General features: G+C 42.7%; 1 protein-coding gene across 5 annotated transcripts in view; it reads right to left on the minus strand.

Moving 5' to 3' along the window:
• The window catches only part of LOC117754004 (partitioning defective 3 homolog), a 342,820-nt gene that overhangs the window by 103,312 nt on the left and 224,814 nt on the right, over positions 1-14,694 (minus strand). For 4 of the 5 annotated variants that reach the window (XM_034572613.1, XM_034572615.1, XM_034572612.1 and 1 more), the window contains exons 18-19: positions 7,008-7,241; positions 3,226-3,460 (exon numbers count right to left, since the gene is read on the minus strand). In XM_034572613.1, the coding sequence (XP_034428504.1) occupies positions 3,226-3,460; positions 7,008-7,241 (469 nt within the window). Of the gene's footprint in view, positions 1-3,225; positions 3,461-7,007; positions 7,242-13,420; positions 13,460-14,694 lie in introns of all 5 variants that reach the window. The other variant, XM_034572611.1, reaches the window with a different exon arrangement.

The raw sequence follows: 14,694 nt of genomic DNA on the forward strand, positions 1-14,694 counted from the left end.
TTACACACACATCAACACATCCAGAGATGGGAGATGGTCATTGATGGAGGAGGTCAGTCAGTCACGAGCAGATAAACAACACCTCATTAGGCATTTTGAAGGGAGTCTCGCAGGCTGAGGCTGAGACATCATTGTCTGCTAGCATGCTAACAGCGCCCTGGGCAAAGCTCCCAACCTCTAAATAAAACTGATAGAATCAGAAAGTAATGATCACATGTTTTCCACTAGAAAGGAGATGAATAATCACATATAGTGGTTCAGGGGATTATATCCCTGCAAAGGCAGACATGGACGCACACTAATAGATGCATCTAACATACATCCCTGAAATAACAGTCAGTTGCCGAGGGCAAAATTTTTATCCTATGGATGCACGCACATATCCATTCATAAGATTATACGTAATCCATTAGTGGATGGTACAGGACTGTGTACCAGGCTGCCTGCCATCCTAGAGGCAGTGCACTGTGAATCCAGAGACGCATTGAAGCCAGGCTTGTACACTGCAGTGTCTTTAGCTCTGGGCTTTAGGCAGTCAATTTTCTTTCCATCATGCACTTGCACACTTTCAGTCATTCTTGCACTCACAGTATTTATCTCACTCTCTCCATCTATCCTCACTCTCTATATTAGGCCATCCTCCTTTCCCCTGGCTCTAATGTTAATGCACTCCCAATCAGACTGTCCATTAAGCGGACGTGCACTACACGTTCATCAGGCCATCCAAAGGCCTGCATGCAAATGAGCTCAAATTGCAGCGCGCTGCAAACTCTTTGAAATCTCCTCAGAGAGAGAAGGTGAGTGTTGAGACATGCCTGTGTGAGAAATGCAGGAAAAAGAGGGAGCCTGCCTTTCCATTTTATGCAAATGAAACCCTCGGAGACAAGCATTACAAATGATTAACCCAATCAGCTGTCCTTTTGATGTTTCCATGCAATGGTGAGACAGGTGAAACTTGCTATAATGTAAATTCTTTCAGTTGTGTGTTCAGTCAGTCAGCCAAACTCTTTGTGATGAACAGGAAGCCTTCTGCTTTTCCAAAATCATCATCAAAACTTCTGCAAGCATTTCTAAATAAAGATCTTTCACTTTCACCTTCTCCTCCGTTTTGACCGCTAAGCATTTCAAAATGCTCCACTTTGTTCTTTGGAAAAAAGTTTGTTTATTTATCCAGTGCGACACATTCACACTCACCTCAGTTATTTGCCAGGGAACGGAGAGAGAAGTGAGAAAGACACATTAGATGTGTGGGTGTGAGAGCTGTCATAGATTTAAGTAGAAAATTGTTTCAGGTATCAACAAGGAGAATGAGTAAGAGAGAGAAGCAGAGACAAAGCTTGAGAGTCGGAGAGACACCCCGGTACAGGAGGCTACCTCTTTGCATTCAGGAGGCACAGGTCCTGGTGGTAAATGCACGGAGAAGGAGGTGAGTGTCAGCGAGGCCTGCCACATGCCAACTCTTAAGTGGCAGTGGCACTCAAAGATAATGAAGAACGATGATGAGGCACAGGGCCCACGTGCACAGCTAAAATCATCAAGCAGACGGCCATCGGGCTGAGCACACAGCCCCTCAAAAAGGTTTGCCAAAGGTGCAGATTGCATGTCGCAGAGTGTCAAACCCGTGGCTCAGATTTCCTCTTTTGTTCATTAATGCAGAACATTTCTGTGCATGCACTCCTGTGAACATATGTGACCTGGTGTGCAACAGCATGTAGGAGCCATTATGCATTTACACCACAGGATGCAAAGACAGTCGGGTAAAAAAAAAAACACGTGTGAAAATAATAGAAGATAAGCAAGCACCCCACATTCCTCAATCGTGACCTCAAAACACACTTGTCGTCTTTATTGTTCATTACCGAGCCGTGCGCCGCGATACGCTAACTAATCCCATTAAACTAATCCACATGAAAACAACTTACGGCACGATAAAGGCCCGCACTGCCTCCACCATTAATTTATTCCATATTCAAATGTGCACGGCATTGAAATAATTAATGTGACTCCCACTAATTTTCCTTGTGGCAGAGATACTGAATGGATACCCGCAGGATGTTTATTTGTATCTTGAGTCGTTTTGCATGTTTCTCTTCCTATTGTCTTTGTACTTTGTATGGTCCAAAGCCACGTAGGATCATTACTGTTGGGTAAAGGTCTGTTTTTACCCATCAGTGCTCTGTGGCAGTTGTTTTATAACACAGGCTGGAAGATAGCAAACACAACATTAAGCACAGCCAGGAGTTTCTTTAGTCGGACGCATTCACAACAACACAGCAAGCTCTGGAGCATTGACGTTTCTGCGGAGATCATGTGTTTTTGTTTACAGCACATCGAAACCGGCATTGATGTGCTGCTTGAATCTCGTCTTACCGAGTTGGCATCTTCGTTTATTTCATCTCATGGTATTTATTTTCTTTCTGGTTTTTTTTTGTTTTTGTTTTGAATCTGTCATGGGCTAGAAATGTCATCAACATGCCCATTCACTCAGGGTGAATCCTTCGTATGTGTATTCTCACATTGACTCATTCAGACATTATCCAAAGTTTTTACTATGGGGGCTGTCAGGAGCAACTGACATGGACGTTTGCCTTCTCACATACAGCCCCTCCGGATAATTTCTGGAGTTCAGTGCATGTCTGAAAGCATCTTAAATTTAATGACTTCCAAGTAATAAATATTACAATCTGGAGGAATCTCTCTTTGCCTCTGAAGGTAGTCGGCCTCTACAATTTTCCAAAGCATGATGAGAAAGGTGCTGAGAATACCGATCACAGGCAAAAATCCCAACCTGCAGTGGATTCTATCGTTTCCAAAGGTCTTTTATCCCCAGAACCGTGTCACAGCTCCCACATTAGCACCCATATGGGCCCCAATACATTGTCTGATGCTTTACAAATGGCTGAGCGTGTTTGGATAGCAGTGCTGCTTATGTGGGCTTATGAATAAAACATGTCGCTCCTATTAAAAATAATCTGGTTCAAAAGTGCCAGAGGCCCTTGAGGTCAATAACCCCCTCCTCCCCCCACCCTCTCTCTCTGTCTCACAGGGTTCAAGGAGAGGGGTCCCTGATTAGCACCAGCAACATCCTGAGAATGCATTCAAATTCTGTATGATCCAGTTGCGAATGCGTTGAGTGGAATTAAATAGAGAGATAGCGGTTGGCGCTCGAGGCACGACAGGGGCGACTTGTTTAGCAATTTGAGGCGAGCGCCGTCTCGTCCTTACCTGAACATCTCACCCAGGCCCTTCAGCATCCCTTTCTTCGCTTTAATCTTGTCCTTGTCTTTCTCCTCTTTATCCCTCTCTGGTTTCTTCTTCTCCTTCCCACCAGCCATGTCCCAATCTTTCCGTCTGTCGTCTTTGGATTGGCTGCCGTTCAACCCGGGACCCACGATGAGGTCACCGCTGGTGGACATCGACTCGCGACCAGATCGGGAACTTCCCTCTGTGTCCTCGTCCACTGGATGGGAGAAATAAGAGGGTTGAGGGGGAGTTGAATAAATAAATTGGAGGAGAGAGAGAATAGCACCAACAAACAGAGGGAGAGAAAGAAAAAGAAAAAGTCAATAAAGTCAGACAGAAACTTTAACTTTAACAGCCTCATTTGAAATCAGCACACAACAACACCACTCAATGTTATAAAGATACACTTCTTTCCTCTTGTAATATCACATAACCCATTCAAAGAAGTGGCGTCTCCCACAAGGTATAGCAGCTTTGAACAAAACAAGCAGAATTCATCCGTCTCATTAGAGCGGAATATATTTACATTGCGCACCCTTTGAGAATAGTATTCAGTTGAACATATTTTCACTTAGCTGAGAGCCTCAAGTTATTTTAAGTGTGTACTTTTCACACAGCTCACAAGAGACTTCTTTTTCCCCCCTTTTCTGCTGCTTTTCATACAAGAATGATAACGGAAGCTGTGATGTATCGCAGGAATCTGGTTCCTAATTTACATGTCTGGAATTGCATCTCATTTCAACCCAGACATAAAATTGAGATTAAAATCCTTAGGAGATGTAAGGTTGATTAAACTCAAAGTTTCCATCACATCTAATCAGAACTGATGTGCAAAATGTAATTAATCTGTCAGTAATTATACATTTAAATAATCTTGAAAAAAGGCTCCTGGGGATCTTAATTGCAAATGTGGTGCGCTCCACAATCGGCATAGCTCCTGTCTGCACTGTATCTCTGACTCCGAGGCACGAGGTAGATGTCCTTCAGATTACAACTTATTACAGTCTTGCATGTCGCTGTCTAAGTTCTGCCTTTGATGGAGGAGAGAAACACGCTTATCGTGAGGGAAGAAGAGGGAGGGGAGACCGTGATGGATTTTCAGCATACAGGATGAGGCAGACTACGGGAAGGAGGAGCCGCTGGATTCACATTTCAAGGATGAACAGCGGGGTTTGTTTTCTCTTGTGATCTGTGGCGCTATCAGCTATTTCTTTCAGCCGCCATCTCACAGGGAATTACTGAAATGGAATCTCAACATGAGGCAGTGTGTTGCAGGAATAGAGAAGAGAAACTTGCAGCTTAAACCTGCTCAACTATGCAGCTCACCGCCACACGTAGCCCCTCCCTCCCTTCTCTCTCCACCTCCACAAATTTGTGAGCAGGTTCTGGATGAGGATCCGTGTTATCACTCAATCTGCTGCCTGCTTATCATCCACTTAAGAACAACGGCAGCGAATAGCAGCTGTGAGCTTTGTCTCGCTATGTAAATGAGGGCTAATGTTGCTACTGCTGAACGATGCCAATCTGCAGATAACATGCTAAACATTGTAATCCAGACCCACCCAGAGGGCAGCAGCCAAATGTGCTTGTATATCTCTATGTATGTGTGTATACATTTGTTTGTGACTATATAACAGGTGGGCTGAAAGGAGCGCAAATAAAAGGGAATACTCTATTTTTACACTTCAATGCTGTATTTGACATTTTCCATTTAATTCAATTCTTTCAGACACAATGAGACAGAAAAATAAGCGACGTCCTTAAAAAAAACAGAAAAGCCTTTATCACTGGACATCAAATGTGAGGCCATCTGCAGCAATTTAATGGAACTGAGAAGAAAACGAATTGGCTTACAATTTCAAATGACAGCGGGAGCATTTACGAAAGCGACAGGAGACAAAGATAATTTGAAAAGACAGACGACTGCAGGAAATATTTAGTTACCTTTGTGAAACTTTCCTGCTTTAATAATCATGGGCCTAAGCTGGCCTATCAGTGAAGGTGACGGGGGACAGGTGAAATACAAAAGAAGGGATTTTTTTTTTGCCCTATGCGGCAGCGTTTCCTTTTCTGTTTCCTCCAACGATGCAACACAACACAGCACAAGGGGAAGCGCATTTTGCCCAGCAGGATATCTTAAGGGACACATTTTCTTTAGGTGATGCCACATTCTTATTTTATGTAAATAAAGTCTGGGAGCAGAGGAAGGCAGAGGCTTATCTGTCAACTTTGACTATTAACCTCAGTGACGAGCACAGACTGGCTGCTTTTATCTAAATTGAAAAACAGAGTTATTTGAATATCATGAGGGAGAATGCAATATACCGCGGCAAGGGAAATCGGCTGCTTTCCCCATTTTTCTTTGCCGAGATAAGACTGTATTTAGTGGCACGCTGACAGAGCTTATGAGAACAAAGCGTTTCAGGCAAATAATTCTCTCTTTCTCAAATGTCCCCCAGCTCTTTTAATGGAATCCTTTAATGGTGAATGGAAATTTATATCTGGTGATTACTCTTGTGGTGTTGCAGTATTATTACCTGTCGCAGGACATAAGACGGCTGTCTCTCAATATCCAATGCATGTCTTTTTGTCATCAAACACCAAGTGGGAATGGATATAAACACTCAAACAGAAGGTGGCATTTGTTTTCTTCTTCTTCTCTTGCTAAGGATAAAGTAAGGTAATTTTGGTTTCAGTCCCAGGGAAGAAACGCAGGAAAACAAACGTGGCAAAGTTGTGAGGTATGACTTGCCAAAACTAACTGGCACACACTGACAGAAGTTAATTTAATTTCCAATAATAGTTAATGTAACTACACATACACATCACGTGTGAAATAGATATGCTAGGGCACTATTGTGTGTGAGTGAGCAGAAGGAATTTTTCCTTGCATGCACTATGTTGAAAAACATGGCAATGCACTAAGATGATCTAGGCTCCAGGGAAAACATGTTGCCACATTCTCTCACTATTGCACTAAACATGAACTACAGTACGTGAATATTAATGAGTGTGTGATGTTGATGCTCATTGCAAATGTGCTTTGTGACACACACACAACTCTCCAGCAAGGTGGGATCCCTAACCCAGTTTGCTTGAAGGGTGAATCCATTCTGAACAGACTCTGGTGAAGCATTATTGAGCCCCCCTATATTAAGAAAATCTGTCTTTAATTATCTACTATTCTACAATATATAAAACAACGTTTTCAACTGAAAATGATTTCTGTCAAAGCGTTTTTGATCTGTATTATTTTGAATCACCATGCATACTAAAATGCCTGGAAATGCATATCACGTGACCACAAATCTACAGATGAATGGATCTATAGGCCTGAATAATACCTTGTCTCCTAAGCATGTAAAATGCAGAATTAACTACACAACAGCTATTAGCAAAGACAACAGGGGTGCAACAGGGATCATCAATGCTTATAATTGATTATCCAAGTTAGGTTCTACACTGGAAGGTGAGGCTAATGCCGGCTTTCTTCCAGAAGTGGATCATGTATAAGAGCCTGACAAATCAGCCTCACCGAAAAGACCCAATCAGCAAGCAGTCGTGTCTATGTGATTGTTTCCAAACATCTCACTTTCTGCCCGTCCAAAACGCAGCCCCGGAGTTTTCAAACTGAAACGGGGGGTTTCCAGCCTTCTCTGTTTGAGCGGCACTGAAACTCCAGAGTAGTTTGGATGTATGGAGTTGATGTGCTTTCAAATGAAAATGTAGCAGTGTGGCTGTAACCTCAGTGTCTGAACACTCACGTGTCTCCATGCTGTTCTCTTCTTCTGTGCTCGGGGCACCAGGATTCTCATAGGATTTGTCAATTGCAGCTCGAAAGCTCTCGTTGCAGCCGCGGCTCCTGATGATCCGAGAGCGCGGCCGATTGACGTTGATCTCGCTCTTCATCGACAACTCAGCAACGGCCGTCTGGAGACTTTCGAGGGAGCTGGACTTTTTCAGGCCCAGTGCGGGTCCGACCTCTTGTTCCGCAGTGCCTATGGAAAGAGGACATTGTGTCACTGAGGCCGACAGACTAATGGTGTGTGACTCCAACTCTCCCACAATGGCAGCCTAAACCCTATCATAACAGAGCTCATTGCATGTCAATGAATCATTTACGTTTTGCTAGTTTTGTATGGGATGATGTTATGTGCCGTACTTGGCAGGCAAAGAGAAAAGTGTGAGTCTGGCAATTAACATGAAAAACAAATGATGCCATTGCCTGGCCAATGAAGTGTGTGAAATGAGAACAGAGTATTACATCTTCACTGAGACATTTTCCTGTGAGACTTATAATTTAGCCTTTGTTCTTAAGTCTTCCAGAGTGAAATCTTATGGCTGAAACATAATACATATAAATGACACCTCAAATACAGTAATATACCAAAGTGATTATAGTGTTATACTAAAATATTCCCAAAATGTTTATATAGACTGTGAACCTGACAAAGCTCACATGGGTGGTCCTCGCTCGGATTTCTCTCTATGAGAGAGGAGGGAGAAACAGGGAAGGCACGTAGACTAAACAAATCCAAGTGCATTCATTTCTAACACTATTCTTTTGTATTCACTGGCTCGTCTTAGCACAAACAACATCTTACAGCTGTAATGTTTGGCTCTCTTTCTAAGGCCTTTGTGTGAAGAGGATTTCAGAGACCAAAACAGGAAGAAAGTACCATTAAAAAAATTACATCCAGATCTGCTAACAGTTTTGTTTTAATAAGCCTGACGGGAGAAAACAACAAAAACAGTGCTGACACAGGTCACCTACAGAACAAACTACAGCGTGGAGCCTTTCCACTGCATTGTCATCATATGTGTATTGCCCATAGAAACACACAACACACCTTAGTATCAGCATTGGAATATGATTTATGTATATTTTAAACCAGACTAGTGGTACACACACTGATAAAGTATAACACAAAAATGTATAAGTATAACCATTCAGAAGCAATTGACAGGTAAATTGTTCCCGTGATACAAATGAAGAGCTGTTATTACCGAAAATATTTGTAAATGAGCTGATTAGAGAAGCTCATACTTGTCATATGTCATCGAGACAAAGTATATTTTTTAAGAGGGCCAGCATAATGCTGCTATACAAGCTGGTGGGCCAACTGTGTAGAAAGCAAAGTGAATGTTCATCAGTCAACCTTTTCAGCTCTGCAGCCAGGCCCTGAAAAGCTGTAATTATTTTCCCAATGCTTGCCAGGGGTTTGTTTAGGGTATGTCAGTGGAGCGCGACTCAGGTATTGGTATTTCATTTTGTTAGGGAGCGTCTGTCAGTTCCCCGGAGCTCTTACCTTACCTGCCAGTTGGTAAACAAACAGCCCGGTTGATTTTCTGTCCCCTTAATTCTACCTTGACTCAGCGTGCCGCGCGGCACTGTCAGACATGACAAGATGGTTTTCAGAATAAGTGCAAGTGAAGCCTTGTTAGAATACAAACTTCTGCGCAGGAAAGTATCTGTAATAACGGATAAGCCCTTGATTCAATTACTTTAGCAGGCTCACTGACTCTCTGAGGACGCAGCACATGTCAATGAAGTCTGGACAGAGCAGCATTGTTTCTTTACGACTCCCCGTGGAACACATAGACCCTCCACTTGTAATGAGTGCGTGCTGCTGTTTCCTCTGTGGCTTCATGTGGTGTAAATTAATGTCTCCGACAGCTCTTCCTGTTGGTTTTCAATAGCAAATGTTGTTCTGAGGCCTTGTCTCTACCCCCACTGAATAGAACACACACATGCAAACATTGATTGTATATGTTTGTATGACTTTGCCCCATGCAGGGACTTCTCAATAGGCAGAAGAACACAAACCCAGGACATACGCACACACTAACATCAACAAGATCCTCGACATGTTTAAAGTGGCCTAAATGAGGCATGACCCACTGCTGCTAGGTGATCACAGTGGATCTTCAGATGGAGGGCTGCATGGCCAAACACAGATTAGGCAAAGAAAATAAACCCCCATCACTGAAAGGAAACAATTTGCTGCCGCAGTAGAGAGTTGGTTTCAGTGCATGAGAGATTGAGACAGGAAGAGAGGCCATGAATACCCAAAGGTTACAAAAGCAGGGTATGATGAGTGAAGAGCTAAAGAAAGAAAGAAGAGCGTATACTGGCAGCACTGCGCAGAAATGTATACATGCTGCCACTGTTATCCTAATTTTACTGATGGCAGCTTGTCTCTGTTGTTGGCTGAACGCCTTTGCTGTTTTCTTCTTGATCCCTTAACCAAGCAAACCTGCAGCAGCATGCTCATGAATAGCCAGCTAATTCAAACATTCATGAGAAAAAGCAGTTCTGACTAATTCCCCAATTCAGTCCTGTCCTTTTAAAGAAACATAGTATCCACACTACTTTTGGGACCCTTCTGGTCAAAAAGGCATCTGTCTTTTAATGCGTTTGCTACTTATGCAACCTTATTGTTACAACTACAGATACCACTGGCGTCAACACTACTCTGGAATTTTACAGCGCAAAATTGAGACGTTTGGAAACGCTGTGGACTCTGTTTTAGTATCAAAACTCCGGGGCAGCATTTATGTTTGATTCTGCATTTTACAAAGTTTACATGGGTAGGAGACAATTTATTATTTTGATCAATCTGTGTACACCAGCATACAAATGCTCAGAGTATGTGAGTGGTCATGTGATATGTGCTATGAGGTGTGTTAGTATGGGCGAGGATGAGAACTGATACAGAGTCAAAATGCTTGGTGGACAGAGATAATTTGAAAACGTAGTAGTATGGATATAGCCTAAGGGTGTTCCTCTGTCATATATAGATCTGGTGTCAAAGAAGTCAGATGGGCTGAAAGGTCAGCTGTTAGTCTGTGGTGTTGGGTTCCAGGGCTGGTTAACGTATTGTTATTTATTTAACACACCATTTTCTCTTCCTTTTTGTCAATGTTAATACAAGTGTGCAATCCCCAGAGAGCCTGGACGGAATCCTGAAAGTACCATTCAAAATGAATGAACACCAATCCAATAACATTGCATGCCATTTAGTAGTAAGAGCATGTGTGTGCCTTCAGGCTGCATTAAACTGTAAAATGAAACTTAACTGTATACTACAAATGTCTGAGGGGGTCAAAAGTTCTCTGTTTGCAGGACGAGAAGATTCATTTTACTGCTTAGCTCCACAGAGGAGGCGGACCATTTCTGATTACTATGACAAATTTTAATGCCAGGGAAATATAAAAAGCCTTACGAGAGCAAGAGAACGCAAGTAAAAAATAATGTAATTCATTTGTTCAGAGGGAGTAATCTCATCATGTGAAGGACAAGAGAGGACAGTCTAAAGACAAAATATATTACAACGATACATGGGCACAGAGGAAAATGCTGTAATTTTTCATACTTTGTGGATAAAACTCGATCAACCCAGTACAAATGCCATGTAAATTTGGGTTTTTTTAAGCTTATGCATTAATCCTGCCAACAGCAGACGAGCAGAAGCCAGGGTACATGTTTGACACAATGGGATTGCAAGTTAGAGGCGCACAGGATGCAACAGTTCAAGGGAACACAAATGACATCTGCTGTACTCGGAAACAGGGAATTATTCTCCCGCTTGGTATTCCGCACCATGATCCCCCTTTGCCATTGTTTCTAGTCGTGGTGGTGAATGACTGAGAGAAGCAGAGAGACAAAGAGAATGGCAGAGCGAAGCAAAGAGAGAGAGTTTGCCCACAGACCCCGGCTGCCTCAAACCTGCCTTTGTTTTCATCAGAGGCAGCCCTGGCTCTCCTGGGAGAGTTTGACGGACAGCTCTCTGTATGCCAGTCTATTATGCGATTCCTATCACACAACAGAAGCCTCGGTGCTGTGCTCCTCATCTCCCTCTTATTCAGAGGGCTGAAAATACACATTCCCCCACTGCATACAGACATGAGCTTGTCTCTCCCCATATGTCTGGAGGAGAAATGAAAATCATCATAATGAAATACAAAAAAGAGAGACAATTAAACCAAATATGGGGGAAGTGCACGTGGAACTTTGCCATGGCCAAAGACAGAAATAGCCAACGCGCTGGGTTCTTTAGCCAGATTAAGGGCAAGGACAGTTAATTGCAAAAGATCCATTGCCATTAAACGTTAGAGAGGAGGTATGGCAAACTCGATGAATAAATCAGCAGCAGTTATTACAGGGACAGGAGCCCATAGTATAATTAGAGCAGCTAAAACTATGCTCCCCAGCCATTATTCACCACAGGGCCTTGCATGTAAAGATCTGTGTACAGACAGGGGCTCCATTACACATAATTTATTCAGAGAGTAAGGCCTTTAAGCAGGGCGGTAAAAGGGTAATTATGTTAAAAATAGCCTCCAAGGTGGTCGAAGGAAGGCCACGTCCAGGTATCCTACTGGAAGTGAGGCGTCACTGGGTCGACCGGGCTCCTATGTCTCTGCCAGCTGTGGATCATTAACCTGACAGAGGACGTCCTCCGTACGCTGAACATGTGTCACAAAGGAATCATCCTCACCCGGACTTGTGGCTAATATCTTAATTATGGATGTTGGACACTGTCCAATGGTTGGGTGCTTTTGTCAACCCAATACTTTTACTTTTCCCTTACTTATCACTCTCCAAGTAAGTCTAGTGGCTTAATTAGCCAAGCAATGATTATGCAGGGGTGGTAACTTTCATGCCAAGAATGGCAACGCACTGGATGAGCAGCTAGATTTGAAAGTAGGGTGAGCTTGAAGTGCCCGTCCCTCATTTAACACTGTTGGCCTATCAAGCTGTTTTCAGACGTGCACTGATTTTTGGGACATTTTCACAAAATATCAGTTACTCAAGGTCTTTTCTGGAACTTCTCTTGCCAGCCCACTAGTGAAATGTTTGAAACATTTCTGAGTGAGTCTATGTGAGAATAGAGCAGGGAAATATCTGGAAAATGGGTCAACTGGTCAAAAAAAAAAACACAAACACCCACTAACTTCTGGCTTTTGTCTGCAATGGGAATGGATAGTCGACATTCACTCCTGGTCAATGACTCTGCAGTAGACACAGGTTTTCGGCAGTGATGGACAGGTGACACCCAGGTGAATTTGCTAATTTGGCAAGACAGTAAGGTGAGAGAGCACCTCAGCTTTTGGTGCACTTGTGACGTTGAACATACTGGCAATGGGAAAAGAGTCCATCGCTTTTTTAACAGCTTTTTACCTGCATTTAAAAATCCTGCATATACCTGCTAATTTTGGTGTACAAGAGGGTTAGTGAGTTAGAAAGTAAGAGGGCGTGTTGTAAGACGTGACATGAAACTGGAGGAATACAGATATCTCAGGATGAGCTGCCATACACGGTGAAGACGCCGTCGAAGATGTCAACTCGGAAAGACAAGCAGATTTGAGAGGCTTTGGCAATAAGTGCCAAAATTCTCAGTTCTGATGGAGTTCAGCCTTCACCAGTCTCTTAATATTTGTCTTCAGCACTTTTCCAGCCTCTTATAGAACGTTTAGGATTTCTTAAGATATAGAGAAAGTTGTTGTAGGTTTGCATGTAAGTAATGACATATCTAATATGGGCACAAATATGATTTTACGTATCCCTGAAGACAACAGTTGATAAGTATGCTAGTTTCATAATTAGTGCTCTCAGGGAAATCACTCAAAAATGTCACCTCATGACCCAACTATCAGCTCATTCTGTGTTAATTTAATGGATTGGATGTCCTCTAATGTGCTGAAAACTAAGCTCAAACCTGCCTGACTATGATGGATCAAATGCAGTGAGCTGAAGAGGCCAACTGGCAATGGATGTCTCTCTTTTGCAAATGCCACTCCACTGCCTGGTTTCCTCCAGCCCTGCACAACTCCTGCAGTAATGGGTGTTTTCTTCATCACCTGCACTGCAGAACGAGCACAATGGCACAGGTTCCCACATTAGTTGCCAAGTCTCTATTCAAAGCCATGCGACTCCCTCTCAGCAAAATGAAAACCGTCTTTTGATCAAGCTGCAATTATCTGGAAACAACTCTCTCCTCCATATGCATCTACAGGTGCCAAGATCACACAGCCAATAATGGTTGGTTATGTGCAGGTTATGAAGACAGAGTGGGACTGTTTTATCTCTATTATTGACCTAGCTGAACAATCATAATGGTCCATTGTAATGATGGGGAAAATGTATTGAGCTTGTCCCTACATGGTTGCTTACCTCCGCTGGAACTCCTGCTGCAGTTAATCTCATCTGCTACTGTTAAAGAGCATAAACAAGCGAGAGTGGTTAGAGGCTTCTGCGCCAAGTCATTTAACACATGCAAAGCACAGACAGAATCAGAAAGTGCAGGCCGATACAGAACATTTTGAGAATAGGAATATAAGTGGAGAAGATATTACATCCCATGCACAGGCCTGTCAATCATGAGGGCTTACAAGGCTGGAATGTGCTAACCTATTACTGCCAGCCGCAGCACCTCACGTCTCTTTCTTCCCTCACTCAGTTTAGTTCCCACGTCAAAATGGGATTGAACTGCGGGATGTCTGACTAGTTTAGCATATTTCGACAACGATGGGCTTCAGTCACGAAATCCATCTGCTGATGTAATTTGGGAGCACCTGGAACTGGATTAGAAGGAGGGACAAAGATACCTAGTGACAGGATAAAATGAGTCTGTCGGGGATGGCACTGTTGAGCATGTTAACATCTTAGTGAGGTTGGCTTTGAAAGGAAGGGACAGCTTTATTAGTGTGTTAATGAAAAGCAGGGGAGAATGCTTACACCTTCTACTTCACAGAACTTCCAAAGACAAACTTCTCAATGACCAACAGTGAGGCAAAGATGAGGCTTAAGAGAAAACGTTGGCAATATGTTCTTTGGCTCATTTCATTTTTTTGCTCTAGTATACATTATCTATAGGCCATTTTTCATTGTGGGGCTTTGATGTAATAATTTCATTAAAATAACACTACAGCAGTGTGCGCCTATGAGATTAATTAAATGTATATTCTATTAGATACAATCCATAATTTGTAGATTTCACTTTGAACACAGACTGCAGAGCCTGTGTCACACTGCTTTCTCAGTTTGCCTCAGTCCCCGTCTCCAACTGTTCATTTTTGTCCTCGTCCATTGACTTACCAATCACCTTCAACCCACAGATGTCCCCAGACATTTGCTCTGCTCTACTTATTGTTTAGCTGTAATCACCTGAGTGATTTTCCTTTTTTCTGCTGCTTGTGTTTGGATTCCTGTGGCCTGTAAGTGTCTGCCTGTGATCGTTTATATTCGCCCTCCAGTGAAAATCAAGTTTTCACCATGTCCCCCTTGTTCATTTTATATGACAAAAGAGAGAGAGAAAGAGAAAGAGAGAAATATCTATATTTGATATCTATATTTTATATTATAATATATATTTAAGGAGTCAACGTATTAACAGCATGACTGCAGAGTTACCCTAACTGGAATATAGCAGTGCCAAACATTTGCCT

Source organism: Hippoglossus hippoglossus, chromosome 20 (assembly GCF_009819705.1).
Source record: "Hippoglossus hippoglossus isolate fHipHip1 chromosome 20, fHipHip1.pri, whole genome shotgun sequence".
Classification (NCBI taxonomy): Eukaryota; Metazoa; Chordata; class Actinopteri; order Pleuronectiformes; family Pleuronectidae; genus Hippoglossus; species Hippoglossus hippoglossus.